The 24884-nt window shown below is 39.8% G+C and overlaps 1 protein-coding gene across 1 annotated transcript; it reads right to left on the minus strand.

Moving 5' to 3' along the window:
• Window positions 1-13816: 13816 nt before the first annotated feature.
• On the minus strand, window positions 13817-20773 carry NDUFAF4 (NADH:ubiquinone oxidoreductase complex assembly factor 4). The gene is made up of 3 exons (XM_086876603.1): window positions 17605-20773; window positions 16791-16888; window positions 13817-14667 (listed from the first exon to the last, which is right to left on the minus strand). Exons 1-3 carry the CDS (start codon window positions 17729-17731, stop codon window positions 14353-14355), a joined length of 540 nt encoding a protein of 179 aa, XP_086732729.1. The 5' UTR covers window positions 17732-20773; the 3' UTR covers window positions 13817-14352.
• Between the last annotated feature and the right edge of the window lie 4111 nt (window positions 20774-24884).

Here is a 24884-nt window from a genome sequence, read left to right on the forward strand (position 1 = left end):
CCGTTAGCATCACCACAATAAGTTTTGGAAATCTGGTCAAAGCTGACCTTCTCCATCCCCACTGTGAAGTTAAAAATAGTAAATTCGCATAGTTAAAATAGTAAAATGGTTTTATTCAATATTCCTATTCAATTTTTTTCTTTTTTTAGATACTCAACATTAATTTTCATTGTAATTCTGTTCCAGGTGTTTGTGTTCTACAAAAGGTTTTTGTTTCTAAGTACATGTTCTGCTCTGGTAATTATCCCTCCTGCACTGTAATTCAAGCCTGAAAGTTGATTTATTCTCCATGTGTTCTTTGTACAATTAAATGTGTCTCCTTTATAACAGACTTATATCTGACAAAGCTGACCTAAACAGTTGGAGAAATGTCTCATTGCCTTCACAGTTATGAGCCCAATTAACTTGTCAACATTTTCCAGTGGTTATTTACTACAGATTTACTACAGCTCTAATCAACTACAGAGGCAGGAGAGAAGACAATTGGGGTAGGGAGTGTCTTTCCTTGCATTATTTCTAGTAACAGGTGGAGGCTCATTACACAAGCATTTTAGGATCTGTAGGAGTCAAAATGGTGATGGGTCAGAAAATCAAAAAGAGGTTTGTTCAGTGGTTGTGATCTGACTTTAAAGCCTACTGAAATAGTTTTTCTATGAATAATTATTTCATTCTTCGTTGTTTCTACAGCCACATTTAAAAATTAGATTATCCCATGGGTCTTAGCATACTTCAGATGTCATTGGCATGCAATTTGCTACCTAAAGACTAGCTTCTGCTATTTTTGTTCATCATATCTCAGAATATCATAGCTGCATGAAAAAGGTGAAAACAGAACAAAATGAGAACATAAGCTATTGTTCTGATTGTATTAATCCCTTTAATTTGCTTTTTGCATGTATGCTGTATCACCCAAACTAAATTCCTGTAGATCCTCCTAGGGAAGTAACACAAAGTTATGTGATTTAAATACAGCTAGAGACAGCAAGGCACTTTGCTAGAGAGCAGGTCAGTGCACATTGCCCTTTCTAGAGCTGTTGAAAAGTGCAAAGATCAGAAGCTGTTGATCTACCCTGACACCTTTACAATAAATGTATTCAAAACACCTTCATTCTTTTATGAGACAACAAGAAACTACTCCCTTTGAGAGGGTTCTGCCCTCACACTGCGGATCTGTTTTCTTCTCGGCAACCATCAGAGCAGCAGAGCATTCCCTCCTGGCAGGGGGGCAGGAGCAGCAGCAGCACTGGTGCTGACAGAGGCTCCCAGCAGCTTCCTCCAGCTCTTAGGTCCATCACTGCCCACTAATGACATGATGGTACCAGGGTGTTGGTGGTGCCAGATGGATTGGGAAACACATTCACTGTCAGGGTTTATCAAAACCTGTGCTCTTCAGAGGTTTGGCACTGAAAAAAAGGCATCTCTGAGTGTGGTTATTTTCAAACCTTGCTGGGGTGAGAGGAGATGTTTTGTGTCTGGGAAAGTATGTATTGTGTTCAAACATGAAATCATGTTGATCATGTTGATAGGTCAAGTTATAATTCTGGTTTTAAGATAATTCAAGTTGCAAATTTGGTTTTTAGATACCTAGGTGTTATATGTAATGAATATAAAACTGAAGTTGTTTCTTTCCCAAGAGGGCGCTGTGGCTGAACGGAAACCATGGTAACTAGAGGGGCATAATGCTGGTACCTTGCTCCTGAGTGATAACAATGCACGTAGAGTAGCAACAAAAAGGTTGGGTTTCCAAATAGTTCCCTCTAGCCCTCCATTATAGCTGCCACCCTTGTCCTACACAGTATGTATCCCAGGCTTCATACTTTCATGTTCATTAATCCTTTAGGCATTCAATAAGCAGCAGAAAATACATTTCACACAAAATAAAGTAATTTAATTTTTTTTGGCCGTTGCTTTAGAAGAATACACAACTCAGATCTCTTCCCTGTAGAGCTGTTGTGAAGTATGACTCATCCTTGCCCAACATGTTGGATGCTCACTTTAATTAGAATATGTGCATATAAAGATTGTTGTAAACACTTGCTGTTAATAGCATATTACTCCCCGTTTTACAATGGGAAATATAAGCAATCCTAATACATTTAATACATTAAGCTGTATATTTTAAGTCATGTTAGGGCAGCACACTGACAGAAATTAATTAGGGAAATTCTCTAATTAGCATATGTTGGCTGCCTTACAAATCACATTGGCATGAAAAATTGGAAATATGCAAATTTTATTCTACAGTGACACTTAAATATTTTCTGAACACTAAATATTGTTACACAAATCTTTGATATCTACCTATGTGGTAAATCTGGATGGATATCCAGTTTATTTATAATAATGAGTGAAAAGAGATAAAGTATTGCTACTTTCTTGTTGGTGATGGTACATGTGAAATAGGCTAACCTTTATAGAATCACAGAATAGTTTGATTTGGAAGGGACCTTTAAAGGTCATTTAGTCCAACCCCTCCCCAATGAGCAGGGACATCTTCAACCAGATCTGGTTGCTCACAGCCCCATCCAACCTTCTTTCCAGGGATGTGGCAGCCACCACCTCTCTGAGCAACTCGTTTCAGGGTTTCACCACCCATGTCATTAAAAAAAAAATATTCCTTGTATCTAGTCTACATCAACCCTCTTTTAATTTAAAGCCATTCCCTCTTGTTTTATCACTATCTGCCTGTGCAAAAAGTCTGTCCCTTTCTTTCTTACAGGCCCTCCTTAAGTACCAAAAGGCACCTATAAGGTTTGCCCAGAGCCCTCTCCATGCCTCTCCAACCCCAACTCTCTCAGCTCTTGCTCATTAGGAGAGGTACTCCAGCCCTCTGATCATCTTCATGGTCGTTCTCTGGACTCATTCTAACAGGTCCTTCCTCTGCTGAGGGTCCCAGACTGCAGGATGCAGTACTGCATGTGGGATCTCACTGGACTGGAGTAGAGGAACCCTCCCTTGACTTGCTGGCCACACTTCTTTTCATTTCACGTATACATATTTTCCTCAGTTCAGGCAGGTGAAATGCCTTTATACTTAGCTGTGATCTAACCAACCCACACACCAGTGCCAGCATATGACACAGCACAAACTGATCATCCAGAGATTTTACAATCTCTCTCTGGGGAGATTGTAAAAAAGAACAGGAATATTATGTCTTTCCAAATGTGGCTTAGCATACGTGAGTAAGCTTGACTGCTCTCAAAATCTGAGAATGATAATATCATGTGGGTTTTTTCTGCATATGTCTTTCTCTGTTGTGCAGAAATGAATCATATTTGTCTGTAAGCAACATATCTTTTTTCCTCTTTTTAAAGTTTACTGACTCAGGATGTACAGTATTTCATAACCATAATGCTGTATCACCATGTGTTAAAAGGAAGGCTCCAAGGTGTTAGACTAACTGACTTTATTAACATTATCTATACTTTTAGAGTGTTCTCACATGGTCAGATCAATAGCACATGATTTAAACGTTTTCATGCCTTTTACTTCTCAGAAATCTTCACAGGGTGCCACTTCACACTTTCACAGGAGAGTATATTTCAATGTTTTTATTTGTCAGCCAGAAAAATTCCCAAACAACACAATCTGAACTAGTCTTATCCCTGAGAAATTTATAGACACCTTAGTTTGAATCTGAAGACCTAACTGTACATATTTTTGATCACATACATAATTTCTTTTTGTGGAAACCTGACCATTTATGTAAATAAAGACTCTAAGCTGCATGATCAGGACTTGAGAGCCTAGCTAATTCCATTCATTTGATGAGGATAATGGTGCAGCCCTGCCCTGGGAGAGGCTGGACTTCACCAGTTCTCCCACAGTCATTTTGTGGAGGGTCAGAATTTTTCAGCTGCCTTTTTTACAGGTCACAATTTTTTGGCTTTCTTTTACCTTTAATTTGAACTTAAGCACCTGCCAGAAAGATGAATGTGTGTATGTCACAGGACTATCAGAGAGTCTTCCTGGAGTGATTTAAGTGACATGACAACAGTTTGGTATATGCTTCTAAGACAATGATCAAAAAAATAGCAACCACATTTCTTGATGTGTCTGATGTAGACCTGAGGCATTAAGAAATTGTGGAATTTTTTGCTTGGTGTCATTAAGGAAATGTGTGAGAATTTGAAAGTAAAATGTCACCTCAACTGTGCCTACCAATACCATTAAAGCATAGAATCAAGGCATCCTAACAGTCTGTAACAGATTTGCTTCCAAGTATTTCATTAAGTTTGATGCCTTAAAAAATGAATAACAACTATGGATCTTTTAAGCATGTAATAAATGGAAACAATTTTCAGAAAGTGTTCAGACTGTAATGTGGATCCTATAACCTTATTACAGAAAACGTTACTACAGAGGAGTTGCTAAGAGAAGAGGAGCAGTTGTGAGCTTATGTATAATTTTTCTACATTACTGTTCATTAAATAAAATAAGGCAATATTATTTCCATTGGTAAACCACAGAGAAAAACAGGGATAGATAAGTTTTGCCTGGATTTTTGTTCGTTTCCTTGTTCACCCACCCACAGCTCTGGCTGCTGCTTTCCAGAGACAAATACATTGCTTGGTACTAAGTATAGAGAAAACACACAAGCTGACAGGAAGACTGATGGTGTTACTATTGCAGGAATAATCCTTAAATTGTATATTTATATTCTGTTGAATGATTTCTTTGTCTTTTAAGCTATACTATAGTGCAGTTTCCCTCTATTCATGTTTTATAGATGAGGTGGTAGAGTTAGCTCCCAGTAGAAATAGGAATTGGAAGGATTGCATTCCCAGCAAAGGAGTGAAGCACAGATGGATGGAACCAAGTTTCTTTCTGATAATTTTTAATATTCTGGTGATGCTGAAAGATATTTGGCCAGACATAAGCAATGTGGAGTCACTCTTTCATCTTCCAGTCTTCTAGCAGAACAACAATGGGCAACAGTCACAAGTTGCAACAGGAAATTTTGCCCAGCTGTAAAGAAATTACTTCTCCCACAAAGAGGGCTAAGCACTGGAATGGGTTAGCATAGTTGTAAAATCTACAGCTTTGGAAGTACAAATCAAGCACAATCAAGTATTTTGTGACTGCACAAGATAAATTATTCCCTTACAATCTAAATTACTCTGAGATTCTATGAATTCAAAAATGTTTACAATACGGTGCCCAATGTTTCGAGGTAGCAAGTGGTCTGCCTCATTCCCAAATGAAAAGCTCAGTCCTTCTTCCAACATCATTTGTCCTGCCATTAGATCCCAAGTCTCCAGATGGCTACCTGCAGTTAACTTGGAAGATGCCCAGCCATGGTTAAAACTGTCCTCTAGGTCCTGCAGGTCAGTAAGACCCCAGTGCTCCTTATTCCTGTTTGTCGTTCCGATTGGGAACGGCTTTAAAGAACGACACGAGCTCTCAAGGGAGTTTCAACACGAGAATTCTCTGGTTTATTCCTTCAGGCTTGTCTTATAGATAGATACGTGGAAAGTACAGAAAGGAAACTCTTATTGGTTAGCAAAGTGCTACATCACCATCATTGGTCAGGGGCACTCATCACCCTCCTGGCCTTCTCCTGCAAGAGGAAACAAGAGGACAGACAAACAGCACCTGGCAGTTGTTTTCTGTCTCTGAGGATTGTTTTGAAATCCTCCTTTGAATTTCTCAGGCTAGCTTTTCAGGCAGGACTGAGAGGCCATGGGCCTGCAGTTTCTGCAGCTCCCTGCAGCCTGTTCCAAAGCTAGCATCCATACCTGTTGCTTTTGTATAACCTTGATGGAATAAGGACAAGCTTTGAAAGTATTACAGACCTTATAGATGCTGCTAATGGTCTGCAACTTTATGAGCAAAATTAAAAATTGAAATAGAAATATTTTGGTAGCATGGTAAGGAATAAATATGTAAAAAGCATAGCTAGGAAAAGTCTGTATTAATTTCCCATACCTATATTTTTTTTATTCCTACTCTGCTGCTAGCAGACCTCAGAAAAAAAAAATAGGTAGTATTATTCCTAATAACAAGACAGAGAAAAACATAGTAGTAAATCAAGTAACGTTTTGTGTAATGACTTATCCAAGAGCTACGGATGAAGCGTCCTTGCAGAACACAAAGAAAAGAAATGTTATTCTTGTTCTCATAGTTTACATTTAGTAGTTGATCCTAGTAAGTCACCTTCCCAAATGATGCAAACAGGTCCCTTGAGACATCCCTGCATAAATTTAATTACCTTCTTACAAAAATCTCTGGCCACCTGCAGTCTATATAGATTTACCAGGGCTTTGGGAAAAGTTTGATTTGCAGAGACAGGTTATTTGCAAGGATTCGGCAACAAAACCATCTGCCTGCATCTCTTCTACAGCCTGAAACTCTATTTTTGTCTAGTGTATCTAGTGAAGGAATACAGATAAGATGTTTTCTCATCTTTAGGCCACATATTTTCAGCTGCATCTTTAGATAACCACTCTGCAACTCCAGAAACAGTTTGACCAATTGGAATGCACACTGGATTTTTATCTCTTAAGTAACCTTTATTTCTTATCTTGAAAATAGCTTGAAAACCAACAGAATGTGAAGTTAGTTCAGATTCAAGTTGTCTTCCATTTGAAACAAATCTTTGATGAAGACTGGAAAAACGCAGTGTATCCATGTCTAGTGCCAGATGTAGAAAGGACATAACATTTGAAAATCCTTCATGACACATTCTTCAAACTGACATTTGAATATTTATCTACCATTTCCCTCTCTCATTCGGGAAACCAAGATAATCTGTCAAGGAGAGGGCAAAGGAGATGCTATCATTTCACCAAGGACAAAATATTGTTTTAGAAAAGGCATTTCATGTTGTTAAAAACTAAAACCAAGGGAAATTGTCACAGAGCCTGTGTTAAATTCAAGAGAGAAAGGAATAGCACATCAAGAGCCCTATGTAATTTATATCAATATGTCCTGCATTTTGACTTTAACTACATTTAGGTTTTCATCTTTCATTTTCAGAAGTATTGAGCAGGGAAGACAGAGGAAGCTGTTCAGTTTTCACAAAGTATATTTTAAGTTGCAGCAAACTTAAGAGGATTTGAGTGAGCATGGCTTACATTCAGTTCAGCTTTTGTTCTTGATTTAGAACTAATTACACTTTTCTGACAACATTAAACATGTTATGCTAGAGTGCAATGCTGTAGCAAGGGCTGAATTCTGTAACAGGTTCCACAGCATCAGAATGATAGCACACATTTTGAGCCTAAAAATCTAACAAGAGTTTCTCATACTGCTCTGTCAGTAAAACTATGTTTTTTTCTTTAGCGTACCTCCAAAACATTGCAGTTTCACTGCTTTCTTAAGGCTAGAGAATTATGTATGTATGTATATGGTCATGGACCCTATATATCACAAGCAGGTATTTATGCTGTTTGTTGAAAGAACAGACTTGCTTTTATTAGCATCTTCTCAGTTTTTAATCATAGCTATGGTAAAATTCAAGTAATTTTTATTCAAAATGTACTCAACAGTACATTCATTTCAAAAGGGTTAAGAAGCCATGATTAAATGTCAACCTATTAAGAGAATCACAAGAAAAATGGCTCAGTTTCTCAAATTGCTACATTAATGAAAACTTGGCAATATAAAAAGGGTTTAATATTGAAGAATTGCATGTGCTAAAGTGAGCTGATAAAATTTATCTTTGTTAAGTTATGACAACTGTGAATTTGTTCTCACAAAGGAAATCTTTAACTGATGACAGCTAATTGAGAAAGGCAGAACACAGTATGAAATTTATTTCCACTTTCCTCCTCTGCAGAGAAGCAAAACCAAGAGTCTGGCATTATTTCTTCCTGAAGACATCTTCAGTAGCCTGTTTTGCACTGATTCATTGCTATTCGATGCACTTGCTTTCTATTCATTCCAGTTTCTCTATAGCTTTAGGTAGACAGTAAATCAGCCTCACTCAATGTACACAATTAATTGCCTGACTATGAAACAGGACTAGAAACCTGACATGATATTTGTCAACAAAGTAGAAGGGTGTGAGGAGGACTGGATTTAGGTTAGGGTGGGAATGGTAGTAACTAGAATGGGACAAACTTTGTTTAAACACAAGTCTTAACATTTATTTTTGAGATTTACCAAAGGGAAAAAAGAGTCTCATTATTTTGTAAAGAAAAAGTGTGTCTGAACAAAATATTTTGTTTGTATTGTATTGAACTGTTCTTAGAAATAAATGTCATATTATAGCACCACACCTAAATATGCTTTTAAAATAAAATAAAAAAAAAAATTAACAGTATGCTTTTCAAATACATAATCTGGGGATAATGCATTTCAAAAAATTCATAGCAGTATTTTGTTGCATGTGCATGTTTACCTTTTTGCCTCTAAATTTTGTGCAAGAAAAACATACCAAATTTTAATAACTTGTTTCCCCCTGTAGACATGTCCGATATTACAAGTAAGCTGAATCTATGGTGGCTCTAGCCAAAGGATAGCCACTGATGCTGACAATGGTAAAGACTTTCTTCTTCTCAGTTTTAGAAAGATCTCTTTTGGTTTGTTTTCTACCATATTGGTGAATTAAAGTGGTTCATAAAGTGGTCTGACAATTGCCTGAGCTAGCAAAAAGAGGGGAGGTGGGCTGTAGCACTGGGAACTGGGTGGGGTGGTAAGGAACAAAGAAGGCTTCCTTCCCTTCCCTCTCAGCAGTGAGCCTTTTCCCCTGCCCACCAGGCTGTAGCCCCTGACACTGCCCCACCTGAGCCCCACCAAGAGGGACTTGAGCCCTGCAATGCTTGGTTCTCACAAAGAAAATTCATGGTGTGGAGGAATTATGCAACTGATATATACAAGTTCCAGCTCTTAGGGGACATGGAAACTGCTAAGATAGGCTCTTACCTAACATTCAGTTTCTGCTTGACTTTAAGAGAGATGCAAACCCACAACCCCACCTTACAAGGGGACACCTAATCATAAAGCCTGTGGCATCCTTAGGCTACAGTGCTGTGCTGTGAACTCCAGAGACTGGGACAGAGGGCAAGGAAGGCTGACATGCAATGCACAACTCCTATAAATATGTTAGCTGAACAAGGATCTGACCATCCAGGCTTGCTGTGCTCTGCCAGTGCTTCATTGCTCTGCTTCTACTTCATACTCAACACATTGCTGACCAGCCAGTGTTGATTTTTTTTTTTCAACAAAGCCCTGTGCAATTAATAAAAGGGCAAACTTTAGGTCAGAGAAAATGTCTCAAAGACTCCACCTTTATCTATTTTTGCTCTGCCAACACAGGCAATTATAACCAGCTCTGCATTCCCAGTGCACCTAGGTTACCAGTGCTGTCGTCCTTCCTCCAGACTCCAATCTCTGTGTAAGTAGAGCTTCCAGATGTGACTTTACACTCAGGCTTCCAGTTCCAGCAGACCTGGCAGGTCTGACTCTAGCTTTTACCATATGCATCTCATCAGCAGTGGGATTCCTCAGTCCCTGTGTGATCACAGCTTCCAGGTGTGAGTGCCACTGAATAACTTGGAAAAAGTAGAGATTCATGCAACCACACCATTACTTCCCTCAGCTTACTAAAACAGTGACCACATACTTACAAGACATCATGCATTTTCTATTCCCATGCATGGAATCCTTATGGGAGATAACTGTGGAGTCTGTCCGGCCGCAGTTGCTTCCCTCTGGGGTAATGCAGCACTATTTGGCCTCTCAGGAGGCCAAAACATCCTACCTGAAAACAGCTTCAGCAGTTGAAATAACCCACGCTGAAAGAAGATTTTGGACAACAGTCACAAAAGAGCCAACTTGGCAGACTTCTTTTTTAAATTCTTCTCCTGGTGGCAGACACATCAAACCCCACTCTACTCTGCAGAGGCACAAGAGCTCTCCCTCCAGCATGACACAGAAGATGTGCTGCTGTTTCTTACCACTGCTGCTGTGTACATCTAAGTCTCTTTTTCAGACCAAGGAAACTAATGTTAAGTTTCTAAGAGAATTTAATCCATGGGATTTGTGGCTTTTTTCAGCAGAAAGTACTTAGCTCTGGTAACAACACAGCAGTACCTAAATTGTAAAAGGTTAACAAAATTCATTAGACTTGTAGATTGCTGGAAACAGATTTAACAACAGGCACCAACAGGGTGTTTTGATTACTAAGAGCACATCAGTTGGTGTATAACTTTCTACAGTCTCAAGTACCAAAATCTGCACCTGAAACTCACCTGCTCTGGTCATGCCTGCCCTGTCTGTACAACACTGGCACTGCCTGATCAAGAGCCAGAAAACTTCTGTATAGAAAGGGGCTTCAGAAAGAGATGTGAAATGTAAAGCTTCATGCAATCTCAAACATGTTACATGATGCTCACATGTAACAAAATGAGACAGCCACCTTTTTTCAACTTTTGCATTTTGATCCTGTTGTATGACTACTTGAGCTTTGATTTGATTTTCCAATAAAGAAATAAGACATTCCATATTGTAAGTTTAATACACACCTCTCACATACCATTTTCTTTTTCCCTTGAGCAAAAAATGGCAGCTTAAAAGACAAGTTCCATGTGCTGGGAGGCTACAGAAAAATCAAATTTTGTACTGAAGGTCCCTCTGACTAAACTGCATGGGGAGCAGAATTAAATCTCACTCTTGCCTCACAGCTCCAATCTTGCTATCTTGCCATCAGCCTGCAGGAACCAAGCTACAATTAATACATACGTGGTAAGACAGATTACTTGGGTTCCCATATCCCTAAAGAGTAACTTTTGAAGATGTGAAAGCTAAATTCCTTTTGAAAACCTGTCCTGTTTGTAAGTTCTGCAGTGCAAAAATGTGCTCAGTCTTCTAATCTATACCTCAGCAGATGTGCTACTCTTAGAAGCCAAGATAGCTCTGCAGAAGTAAAATTGTTGTTACTGAAAGGGCAGAATACAATCAACATTTGCATGTGATCTAGAACAGAGCAAGAATGCAACTACATGAAGTTTACATAGCAGCAAAGACTGGCTGCAGAAGGCTGGGAATAGACTTAATGATAGAATAAGGCTAGAAAAACAGGACTATGTCCAAGAGAACCTGGGTAAGTTAGCTACTAAACTCCTCCTACAGAAATTTTCATACAAAAATTCAAGCCAGTGTATCTGCTGGAACTCCCCTGAAGAAATTCAATTTTATGTCTCAACAGGAATGCAACCCTCATTTTCAAATGAGGCTCAGCTTACTCCTGGGTATTCACTTTGTATCAGTGCCCAAAGCGGCCTGGGATTTATTCAGGGACTTTTAAAGAACTGGTATAATAATGTCACATATGAGCACTTTGTCAACCGTGTGCCACACTAGAAATGAAACAAATCCCTTACAGGCTCACAAAGCTAATACTTGCTACACATTGTTATCATTCCATAATAGCAAAGCAGTCTGAGTGAGACAGGTTGTTCCCTGTCATTACCAAATGTAATGTTTTGACACGGTGGCCAAAACCACCTGAGCTAAATTTGTTTAGCTATATGCATGGCAATGAAACATGAAAAAATCTTCGCATAGAAGTACCTGAAAATTGAACTGCACGTTCCCACAAATCCCCCACAATTACCTCTTCAAAACATTTGCTTGAAGAATACTTCTTTCTTAAGCTCAGTCAAACAGTCAAACAGGAAAGGGATACAGACATAAAGGGACACAGAAAAAAAATCACGTTTCAAATGTAAATACCATTATTCTTCCAATTAGAAACTAGTAACCAGGCAAGATAACTGAAGAGTAAAATGCCCCTTGAAACTGGAAAAAATTATATAAGTAGTTCTAGAAAAGATGTGACAGTGACAATAGTCTTGTTCCAGACATCAACCCTAAAGACAGCATTAGAATCACACATATACTCACTGGAACACTGTAGGCACATACACATGCTGTGGTCAGCATCCCACACAGGACAAGACGGTGGTGTTGGAAACTCTTTCAAGGACAGGCTTTCCCACCAGAGCAAAGAGGAAAGATCCATGCTCCTGCCTCTTGTGAGCTTTGAGCAACTAACATGCTCCATGTTGGAAGACACAGTGAAAGCTAAACATTCAGACACCAGATAATTTGGATGGATAGATAATGGTACAAATTTTTACATGATCCTGTACCATTGGCAATACCACCTTTGTAATACTGGTTTGATGCTGTCCAGCAGGTGGGGCAGATGACCAGCAGAAGAATCTGACAAAAGGCATTGCATCTAATTTTCCTGGGGTGAACACACTTTTCCAGAAACTACTCTGCTCCAGAGAAGCCTTCTAGGCCACAAAATCACTGCTTGCAGGAGATGGGTCCCTACACCAACTCTGCTGTAGGACATTTGCTTTCCCACTGTGGATAATATATTCTGAGGAAGAGATCCTGGCTCCATAGAAACAAGGGAACAGCTTTGCAATCATCACAGTTGTGGATAGGATTTTGTCCTGAAGGTATGGCTGGGGGACTGAACATGATGACACCAAACATCCCAAAGTACTGCCTGCTGGAGGGTGTAAGCAACACAGCAGCATACCATAAAGTGAAACAGAGCACTGCCATGGTGCAGCCACATCACAAGACCTTTCATGAAGGCAGACAAAAGATGCCAAAATACATATCAAGGTGGTGAAAGGGCATGGTTAAACTGTTGTCTAGTACTGGTTGTAGTGTGTTTTTAATAAACTTCAGTCCATAATTAAAATTAATTTTAAAGGAAATTGCAGCATCTTCAGTATCAACAGTATCTGTACCAAATGCATTCCACAGCTGTTTTCTGAATGTTACCTTATATACCACATTGAGATGAACAGAAATCAAACAATTAAGTATTTCTGTTACAACATTTTATAAAAAGGAGTATTTTGTGCAAAGCAACCTTAATGTGGTACATCACTCAGGTGCATTAGTTTCAGAGTGCAGCTCTATACTCCACTGTATTAGAGGACAAATTACAAGCCGCACATGCAAAGACTAACGATTTTGAATTTTTACACAATGCACACAGTGTCATCTTCTACTATTGTACAGCATTATGTACTTCAGAAAGGAATCAAACATAACCTTCAAATACACTGTGGCAAACTGTACTGGAGATACTGTTCTCCAACTCTGAGGTGAACAAATCTTGCTGTGAAATAACAAAGCTGATCATCATCTTGGTAAGATATTTATCAGACTCCAAATCAAAGAATTGGACAAAGGTTATTGAAAAGTTACACTGTAAGCCTGGCACTGACTTATACCCTTTAAATTCACCTTCTTCGGTGACAAGAATAAATTAAAGATTCTGGGTTTGTTTTTTAAAGGCAGGCAACCATAATGCACTTATATATCAGTTCTGATTATCTGCTGCCCCATCTCCCCATCTTATCTGATGTTTCACTACAGGATTAACCATCAGTGAAAAACCTACCTACACAGCTGTGACTAGTCACAGTATCGGGATTAAAATCCACCACTACCTCACAGTTCGTGTCACCCTTTTGTCATCTGTCTAGATGCATGCTGTGAGTAAACATGACCTGATCTAGCCCACACTTGGATCAGACAAGGCTCTCACAGGGAAAAAGGATTGTTGTAACAGGATGGGCAAACATTCATGAGGTCCAACTAGTGGGTCCAATCAGTACATCCACTTGCATGTCCTTGATACCTATTAATGTGAAGCATTGCTCCTCATACAGCAAATGCCACGGGCTGCTGCAAGAGACTTATGCCAGGTCCTCACTCCACAAATCCCCCAAGTAACAGAACCTGGAGAGGTGCAGGTATTTAAGCTAAATCAGAATAGAATGGAAGAGGAGTTACATATGAGCCATTACTGTTACAGCACCAGAAAGAGAGCTTCTTGCTGTTCACCTTCTTTTTATTGTATGTTTGACACAGCTGAATTTTCCAGATGCCCTTGTGGTTAACCTCCTTTACAAAGTATAAATACCATTCCATTCTTATACAAAAGAAATACAGCTGTCTGTTATATACACACACCTTGACAGAGAGGTTCTTGAAAGAACTGTACAACATGAAATTACAGTGCCAAAAGCCACAGAGCACCTCTTCAGCTGTGCCAGGAAGTCTCTGCTGAGGAAGGCAATCTTTTAAGGTAAAATGCTTTAACTGAACTCATAACATTTGAATGGGATAATCAGAACCATGTGACATGCTGTCATATCACAAATTAGTCATATTCTGGTTTAAAAACTGTAGTTTCTGCATTTCACTGAAGCCATCCAATGTAGAATGGAATTGCTTGAATACATCTCATTGGCATAAGGAAGGAGCCTTGCTGGATGACACATTATTGACAGAGTTTTCAGACATGGAATATACTTGAGAGTAAAATGAAGACAAAAGTGAGATCACAAAAGGTTTTGGCAAGTATTTTTATGTTAACATTTTTGGTTTATGGCTTGTTATGGCTTTTCTGGTTTCTTTACGAAATTCATGCACAGTGAAAGGAATGAAGAATTCCAGAAGAGAGTTGACCTCCTTCAGTTCCAGACTGTATTCTGCTGCTATTTTCTCTGCAGTCCATATTTGAGGTTGAAGTTTATGATTATTAAGAAGTGTCAGAGCCTCCACAAGGGAAATTTTGCCTTTGGAAACTTTCTTAACATCTAGAGCTTCCAAGTGGCCTAATTTTGTAAGTCTCTTTTCCTTCTGTTTACTTGGAAGATGTTCACCATCTCGGTTTTTTACCTAATTGAGAAGGAAAACAAAAAGAGCTCAACAGCAGTTCTGTTTACTATGCATACAGCTAAGCTGTAAATGTATTTTCCTAAATATGGCATCTCCTGTTAGCTTTCCCCATTTTTTAAAAAAAGCTTAGCCAGCCTTAGCTTCTTCCACAGCCATTCTACATAGAGTGCCAGCTCCCAACCAAATGCTGAAAAGCTCCTATTCACTGCAGTCTAAGAGTTGTATGGGCTTGGCAGCCCTTCATACGAGAAAAACTACAGATTCTGGTAGGAAAATGTAAATCCAGATAACCTAGTATTTGGTATTGATTCACTGGAAGGGACCAAAAAATCCTACAACAAATCAATATCCTTCTGATACCACTGGAAAAACTTTTCATGTAGTCTCTCTCCCCTTCCTTTTGGTTTCAAATTTTAGTTTCGCTCCTTAAAGAAATTCCTCCTTTTGCTCTGTCTAGAGAACAAGCTTTCCTGCTATTTTGCAGCATCATATGGAGTTCAACTGCCATGACTACTGGAAGATGTAGACACACAGTGTCTCTTCTCTAAGGTCCCTTTATATATCCAATCTCCAAAATAGCTTTCATTTCCTCATATTTCCTTTTATTAACATTTAATCAGTGAATGACACTGAAAAAAAAAAATACGCAATTCAACCTTTCTTAAATTTAGAAGTATTTATACAGTAATCAGTGCCCACAACCACTGATTATTACACAGACACTCTGTATTAACTCACATGCTGAGAAAACTGATGTGGATGCTACAGCACCTGCATCTGTTTCTGAGCAAAAAGTAATGTCTGGCCTGTATAACGTATCTTCTGCTTTTTGCTAAAACTGTGCTTGGATAATAAATGATTTTTCAACTCTTAATTAGATCATTTGTCTCTGGGAATCTGCCACTTCAGGACTCCCAGGCTGGTGCTTCTCCACTTACCATAGGCAGACATCCCACACATACACAGAGGTGTATACATCACCTACATAATGCACAAAGTCATCATGATAACATCAAGAGTGGGAGAAAGCTTTTGTATTGCTTTGTCCACAAGCCTCTGTGATTACACTTCAGTTGTGCTCTAACAACTCCAAGCAGACACAGCACAAGGGCAAGTCTGTGGCAGCAAACTCCGAGTAGGCATGGAATCAAGCAAAGATTTGTTCCGCTTTGGGCTTTCTCTCAAATCTCTCTTGACAGGTTTATACACGAATATTGAAAGATACTGAAATTAGACCTTCAGCACTTCAAGATTAGAGTCCTAACTTCTGGGATGGAAATTAAGGATAGAGAGTTCTTGAAAAATTCAGGCAGAGACTGAAGAAATCTATTTGTATTTTAAATATTTTTAGACTTTAATACCATATTAGTGGCAAATTAGAGAGACGTAGGGATTTTGCTAAATGACCATAAGAACTTTATTGCTGCATAAAGCAGCTGGAATAAATAATGCAACAGGTAAAACACACAAGCCATAGCACAATATGATGGAAAAGAGGACACCGAACCCAAATCTGCATTTTACAAAGGAGTATGCTTTGCCTTTCAAGTAAAATATTGCAACCAGTGGCAATAAAGAAATGAGGACCATACAACTTACAAGATTATGTAGAAAAGAACCTAAGTCACTTCATGAGCTGGATAAAAAAAAAAGTCTCTGCACTTTATAACATTTAATGGAGTTACAGACTCCATTGAAGAGTAAACCTAATCTTCATCCTCTACCACATTCCTGCTCCCCCAGGAGTCCTAGTCTCTTCTAAGAACTTCACAAATGATCTCTGGCAAACTACTTTATTTTTGCAAAAGTCTCGAGAACTATCCTGCCTCATAGGAAGCAGAAATGGGAATTTAGGTGGAAAACTATATAAGATTAATGCAGTGTTACAAGGAAGACTGCCAGTGTTTACAAGCTTGCATAGTCACAATCTGTCACACATTCAAAACCAGGGGTCAGACACAGTCAGTGTTACTGACGATAGAAGAGTAATAAAACCACCACTTTTATGTAGTGAAAACAGGTAGCTTAAATGCACAAAGAGCATTTTTCTGGACACACACTTTCTGCTGAGTTCGAAGACCACAAAGCTGATGCTGGTATGGCTTGCACAGAGACACACTCACCCGCACTGGTGGATCTGTGGACTCGACATAAACATCTTTAAGCAAGCTAAGAAGCCTATCGTCCTTTCTGAGAACTTCTTCTTTTATCTCTGGGCTATCTAAAGGCAGTGAGAAGAAGAAGGGAAGGGAGAAAGGAAAAAGGCAAAAATATTGATCTGAGTCAAATCGTTTCCTTTTTGTTAGTTCTGCCAGCTCATCCTTTCCCCGGAGGCACGGCACGGCTCCCGCAAACGCACATGCCTTCTTGGGACGGTGCCATGCTTCCCACGGCCCTGACCTCAGCGACCCCGCTTGACACGGAGGGGCTGGGCCGGTCACCCGTCACAGCACAGCGGGAAGCACACGCTCGGTACTGCCCGGTACTGCCCCGCCTCAGTAACCTGCCGCCATCCCAGCTACCACCGCCTCCACAACTGTCCCGGGAACCATCCGCCCCATCAACTGCCCCCACGTCCTGTTCCCCTCAGCCTCTTCCACCGACCGCCCCCTTCACCCAGCCCCGCCAGGCCACCTCCATCAGCCTCCCTCTCGCTGCTGCCCGCTGTAATCGCCCCGGTGCCCGTCAGCCGTCCCGCAGCCGCCGCCGCGGCTCCCGGCATGCCCCGCGCGCCCAGCGCCGCTCTCAATGTCACCGGCCCAGCACCGGGAGCCGCCGCGGCCTCGCCGCCGCCCCTCGCCCCGCAGCCGGCACCCGTCCTGCTTCTCCTCCGCCGCGCCGGGCGCCCCGCGCCGCCCGTCCCTCTGTGGCGACCCGGCCACAAAGGCCGCCCCCACCGCCGGGGTCGCCCCGCGGGCGGGCGAGGCCGGCACTCACCGGCCATGGCGTCCAGCCGGGCGGTGCGGTGCCGCGGTGCGGGTGTGGGCTTCTCCTTGCTGATCTCGCGGCTGGCCCTGTTCTCCACGTTAAAATTCCGGAACACGCGGGTCACCCGCCCGCCCATCGCCGCCGCCAGCCGCGCCTGCGCACGGGGCACGCCGGGCTGGGACGGGTGCACCGGAAGAAAACAAACCGAGTACGGCAGGCAAGCAAGCAAACAAACAAACAAACAAGCGAACGAGAATACAGACAAGGCGGTTCGCTTTTCACTTCACGGCGCCCCGGCGGTGCTTCCTCCTTGCTCTCGGCGCTGCCTCGGACGCCGGCCCGGGGCGGCGTTGTTCCTGCCGTGGCTTTTCTGAACGCGTGCGTGAGGGGAGCCCCCGGGTCGGGCAGGTCCCGTCAGGAAAGCTCTCAAAGCCCTGGGCTGCCCCAGAGTTTCCTTTTCAGCCGTGGCGGCTGGCGGCTGAGCCCCCGGACACGTCATGTCGTGACTATCGCTACTTGTTCATCGGCGGGGATAGGCGCGGGTCGGAGCTGCCTCGAGGGATAGCTCCCCAGTACTGCTGAGAATTTGTAGGTTACACAAGGCTTTCAGGGTGCAGACCCTCTTTTTCCAGCCCAAGCAAATAACCATTCTTCTGACTTTGCAAAAATTGCGAAAGCTACTTGTGAGAAAATGTTGAGGAGGCCTTGAGCCATGCATGACAAGAAAAGTAAATTTGTTGAGATGGAATCAGCAGTTCATAGCTTCAAGAAGCAAAGTGTGAAAAGATACAGGATCCTTAGAGGAAGGAAGGCAGAAAGAGCGAGAATAAGAGCTACTGGCCTGATGCAAAACACAATAAAGCCTGGTGATTGACTACTTTATTCAGCCACAACAGAGATTAATGATTTGTGCATTCCAGCTGCTGTGTGAATTTGCCAATAAGCAATTCCCATATGGTTTTAAATTGTGTATGTGCTGTTTGCAGACTCTTAGTGCCTTCTGGGCCACTTGTTAGTTCATGGTAGTAGCTGCACAAATGAAGTGACCTGAACTGGGAGTGTTAATGAAGGACAGAGAAAAGACCAGACTTGGTCCTCTAAGGTGGCATTATTTAGTAATAATAATTATGATGTGATAGTTGTCAAGGCTACAGAGTGCTTTAATGCTGGATTAATGAATGGCTGTGTTTTCCATAGAAAGGAAGACAAATAGATTTCCTTTAGAAAGGCAATGAAGACGAGGCAGCATAAGGATGATGTATGCTGGATTTCTTCTCTCTTTGGGAATCAAGAAGGTGCAGTTTCTCCACTTGTTTATTTTAAAGACTCTCACGGTCTGTAGGAGGATAGAAACATGTTTTTTTCCTCTGGTAATAAGCTTACTGGCCCTGTCCTATTTTAGACATTGCACGCGAATGAATTAAGGAGACAAGTGATACAGTGATAATAGGAAACTGTTAAAGTCTGCCAAAGTTAGACTGGTGACAAGTTTAATTAAATATCTATAGTCAATTACTTGTTGTCTAAACCTGTGTTCTTGAGTCCAGGATTTGATACTTCTACAAGTGGTGAGTCTTGGGTGTGGCTATAATGGAAAAATCCACATGGATGCCTTTGGTGTTTGTAGACCTTTCATAGGTACTTCAGCATTTCTCTGAGACATACTCTTGCAGATCTGTTTGCAGATCAGGTATTGTGTCAAATTTGGAAACAGAGTTTCTCCTTCAAAAGCTAAGAACTCCCAGCTTGTGGAATCAAACTCAGCACAGGGCTTCTGTCTTCGTAAAGCCTGGATGTGGTTAACACTGCTGTAATACGTACTGACAGCAAAATAAATTCACCAGAAGGCAGTCAGTTAAAAATAAAGAGTGATGTCATGCTCTGCCTGTCACTTCCTACCACTGAGGATGGCACAAGGCTGTGCTTTTCATGTATAAAGATGCATCAAAATTTTAAGATTTTTATTCTGAATAATGTTTTTTGGACTGTAGCAAGCAGAAGTACTGAGATTGAAAACTATTTTTTAATATAATTTGGTATTTTACCAATGTGACCATGTTGATATTAAATATCAGTAATCAAGAGGTTGGAAATTTTTTTCCATATAAAGCATCTGCAAGTGGGATGATTAAAAAATGAATGTATGTGTACTCAGCTTAGATAGAGTTTCAAATGGGTTGCATTTTTCTTGAATAAGGAGTCTGAATTTTTCCAGGGAATTCAAAAATAATATAAAAAAACAGCCCATGAAAAGACTACAGATTATACAGGTGGATTCATGTACACCAGTAGCCTGTTCTCAACACTGGACAGCACCAAACACGTCAGAGGAAAAATACTGTAACTCACATGATATCTGTGTGCTGTAGACTGCCACATTAGGTCTCCTTGTAAGCCTTCCATACCTCTTTAAAGAGAAATTTCTAAAGCTACTGTGTACCTGGAAAGTAAAAACTGCATTTGTGATGTTCTCTGAATCTTTTTTGTTTTCCCTCTCAGTTTGGATTATATGTTGTATTTTTTTTCTCAGCTAATTCTGTAGCTGAGTGGAAAATTAGAAATTAATTTTTGTATTTAACTGGCATCAAAAGTCTGATTGACCTATCGAAAATTCCCTTTAGAGAAGGGAGAATAGGAATGTCTGTTGTTAACTTGTGTTTTTGTGTGGTGCTACTAAAGTTTATTGATGTCTTTACGAGTCAGAAGATCAGAAATCAGAATATGAGTTCAGATGGTCAGGTAGTCTCAGTGAAATAAGAGTCTTTTTTTGGTAATAGATGCCTAGCTGGAGAATTTTGGAGAGGAGGCAGGTGAGATTTGCTTTGTGATTTATGGTTTGGGAATGGCACAGCAAACGACCTGGCTGGACAACCACAGAGGAAAATGAGGAATGCCCTTATACAGCAGCAGCACAGGTTGTATTTGATTCTGTCCACGTTCTCTAGCACTGAAACGGTTTTCCTATTCTTGTCTTTGTGTTGTTGTTTGTTTGTAATTGATGTCAGTCTAAATGGATACTTGAGCAAATTCATGTATCATTGGATTCAGGGAATTGAGTTTATCCTGATTACTGGTTTACCAGTAAACACAATGAAAGCATTGATCCTTTTGTTCCTTATCTCATCAGTGTTAGGCAGAACCAAAGAACATAGCATTAGCAAGAATTGATTATGAGCCAAGTAAAAATGACTGTCCTGCACCTTTATAAAGATGAACTCAAGAGAGATGGACTTACTGATGGATCACATTTGCCTTTCAGTGATTTTTGGTTGTTCTGTTACTTAATTCAGATTATTTCTCTCTTATTGGTTTCAACTCATCCATCTTTTACTGGCTTCTGAAGTATCTACGGAAGGATCTACATTGAAGGATTTTGCTTAATTCTAGTCTGCGATCGGAGTGTTCCTGAACACTTGCATATTTTCAAGGCTAGGTGGCTGCAGTGCTTTATTTAAAGGAGTTTCTGTCAAGTCTTATGTGGATGAAGTTTATGGCAAGCACAGCAAGCTCAGTGTTACAGACTCACACACCATCCCAGACAGATCACTAGCTCCTTGTGAGATAATACTAATTTCAAAGAAATTGCATTTAAATTCTCCTGATTGACTCTGGCTCAGTGTACCTGACATCATCTTCCATATTTTTCCTGTCTGATTGTTGTATCTCAATTAGCAGGTTACTTTGACTTGGAAATGCACAGTGGGAGCCAGAATATTTGAGAGTGAGGCAGCCTGGTACTGGAATTAATTTCATCAGTTACACATGCCTTTTTACTTCATTTTTACTTCATTTTTACTCACAGGTTTCAGTACCCCATATTCTCTCCTCAGTGACAATACTAGTTGAGACAACTGACAGCCTTATTATTTCTTGTAACCCTGGCTTCAGTTCATCCCTCTTGCCAGTGTGAGGGTGTAGGAACACCTCCAGAGCAAATAACATCACACAGATGGTCTGATTTAAGAAAGAGAAGAGCTTCCATAACTTTTCTAAGCTGTATCAATTACTGATGGTTTGACTGGTCTGCAGAAAGGCACTGGAAGCACAGGAGGAAAAACAAAAGGCCTGTGACAGGAGGAGTGTGAATACTTTGAACTGGTATTGCTGCCCGGTCGGTTGGTTTGTTTGTGAGGGTTTGCACTTTGCTCCCAGATTGTTTCCCTCCAACAGTGACAGAAACAACTGTACCAGCTCCAATGAGGAGGAGGTGAACCAGCAGGGAGAAGGGACTGGATGGAATGGAGTGGTGGCTGGCTTTGCTGGTGCTCCAACATCACCCAAGACGAACAACATCCTTTGTTCTGACTTGAAGCAGTAACAGTAGCCATGATTTTATTGCACTGCTACTGCAGTAGCTGTCTGACAGTCCAGAAGAGAATTGGTGAATGGATTCAGAATATTAGCTACCTGCTGGTAGTTTCTTTCATTAAATATAACTTTTTTATAAAAAGTAACAAATATATGATGTAAGTGTGCTGGCAAGATGCTCTTCTACAATAATGTAATATTTTTCCATCCCTAAAGGATATTTCTATCCTCTCTATATGGTTTTAATTTATGATGATGCATTAATATTTATACAGGTGTGATGCATTTTGTATACATAACTTTATAATTTAGTTGTATTATCTGTGACATGATGTATCAAGGGATTGATTTTCCATGCTTTAATAAGTAGATGCAGAAACAATTTTATTTATTCTTTTTACACTTTAATTGCATCCTTCTGCAATTTACAAGTTGTATATATTCACAGGTGTGAATTACATGAAAAACTGAAGTCTTTTATTTACCTATGGGGAGCCAAATTTTGTGCAGAATAGGAAGGCCAAAATGACCTCAGTGAACGCTTCTAAAACCATTTGATATATATATCCCAGTCCTAAAGAAGGCTTATATATAGATCTTAAGAAGCTGGAGAAGTTACAGTGTGGTTTAATAGCTCAGTGGCTTAATCAGTGTTATGCTGGGTAAGTAGCATTTGAGTCCATGTCCTATACCTGTATTTTTTTAGATGCAGTAGCTAAAAATCTGCCTGACACATGCAGAGGATTCTTTGCAGATATTCAAGTGTATATATATCCTTGAATAGATGTATTGAGATGGAGGAATATATATGTATATGGAGATATATATATTTTGATACTGAGATTACACAGCTTTCCTGGCTGCTTCCACAAGCCATTTCAAGTAATCTAATTTCTAAAAAACAAATGTATCTACACTATGCTGGAAGAGGATTCTATCAGGGGAAGCTACCAGACTGCAGAGCAAAGAAAATATGACCATAGGGTTACAACCTACAACCTTTAATTAAAAGCCTTGAAGTAAAGATGAATGTGCAATATTGCATTACCAGAAGATTGGAGAAATACATTAAATTCATTTAGCATTTAGTCCAAGAAAAAAAATAATATTCTGAGATGTGTAGTCACCAGTAGAATTATAATATTAAAGTCTTGCTGATTTAAACACAATTTTTCCTTAAATTTCAGGTTGAAACAACATTATTCTAAACTTTAAGTTTAGGGACTGACCTTAAAACATAAAAAACAGATAAAATCCTATTGACTTCAATAACATAATAACATTTATACAGAATAGGATAAATAAGAATGAAAATAGGGGGAAAGAATCCAAAGCTCTAGAAAAAACTTCATTTGAAATGAATCAAAAATTCTTAGAATTTGGAGTGTAATTCAGTGAGTGTCAGAAAAGAAATCCACAAGGAAAGATTTTTGTAATTATGTTCTGTCTACTACATGGGTTTTGTTTCTTTTACATCTTACTGTAAAATACCCTGTGGAAGCCCTTATTAGAGATACAGTTTCAGATAACATGTATTCATGTTGATGATCAGGGAAAAATAGATTTATTATCCTTTATTTACCATAAAATATTACATTTTATTTGATTGAGGAATATACCAGTATGAATTATTGTAGCAGTGTTGTAACAGGAATAATGTCCACTACAAAGGATTTGGTCTACACCTAATGCAGTAGTACCCATTAATGTATGTCAAAGAGAAGAATATAATTAAGACAAATAATGCTGCATTGTTTTTGTTAATTTTGCATTATTTCCTAATACTCTATGTACAATAATACAGAAAATTAATTACATTCTTCCTACAGGTCTTCTGAGCATTTTAATTTGTATGTATCCCCATTAACCTGAGTGATTATATATCCAAATTGTGCTGGTAGTGAATGCATTAAAGAATGGTTTAGAAAGAAAAGGTTTCAATGACAGATGACTACCAGTATTAGAGTTCAAGTGGAAATAATTACTGAAGTTAGAGAGCCCCTTTGTGTGCCTCTTCTTCCCACAGCATCCAAAATCTAGGGGCAGCATGTGGGACACAGATGTATTTTGAACACTTACATTTACTAATTATATAGAGAGATACAGTGGTTAAGTATGCAAGTGTCAAGTTGCTCTGGGGGGCAACTAAAATAGATCATTAAAGAGGTCCCCAAATATTTAAAGTACTACCTCTTTGTACTAAAAGTTCATTTTTAGGTTGTATAATAAGGGCATGATTAAGCTTCAAAGCTCCAGCATTTTAATGCAGACTTACTGAAACTCCTTGAAGGCAGAGTTCTTTATGTGAGATGTCTTTGGGATCATGATGAAGCTACCACACTTTCCTATATACATAATAAAATACAAAATCAGTGTTCTCAAGTGGTAGTTCAGGAACTCTGTAGGTACTATTGTAATTTTTGGGCTAGAAAATGCTGAAAATGGTCAAGTTTTCTTTAGCTGATAAACAGTTTGTCAGGATGTCTCATGTTTCTCTAATATAAATTAAGGAATTTTCTACAGGATATATGATGAGTGATAACATAAATTTCACATGCACAAAATTGGTAGAAGTTAGCTGCTCAGAGGGATTTTTGTAACTTTCTGTGGGACTAGGTGTCAGCATCTAAGAGCTGCCAGGAGATGAGGTTCCATGTTCTACCTACAAGTAGCAGGTCTCAGCCTGTGGATGACAGAGAGTTTAAATAATTCAGTACACTGAGTTACTTCAGAGGAAATGTCTGTTGATGGCCTGTCTGAATTATGGCAGCAAAGCTTTTCTTGTCAGCAGTACTGCCAGACTCTCATCAATGGACTGTGACATGGGCCAGTTTCAGATTGTAGAAATGATCCCTGCAGGGCATCTTTCTTTGCAGCATGGGGAAATTCACCTCTCACCCCAAGAACAATTGAGATTTTTAGATTTCTGCAAGCTGCTCCTGTAGTCTTTCACTTTTTGTTCAGACATCAGAGAGAACATG

Source organism: Cyanistes caeruleus, chromosome 2 (assembly GCF_971803275.1).
Source record: "Cyanistes caeruleus chromosome 2, bCyaCae1.hap1.1, whole genome shotgun sequence".
In the NCBI taxonomy this organism is placed as follows: domain Eukaryota; kingdom Metazoa; phylum Chordata; class Aves; order Passeriformes; family Paridae; genus Cyanistes; species Cyanistes caeruleus.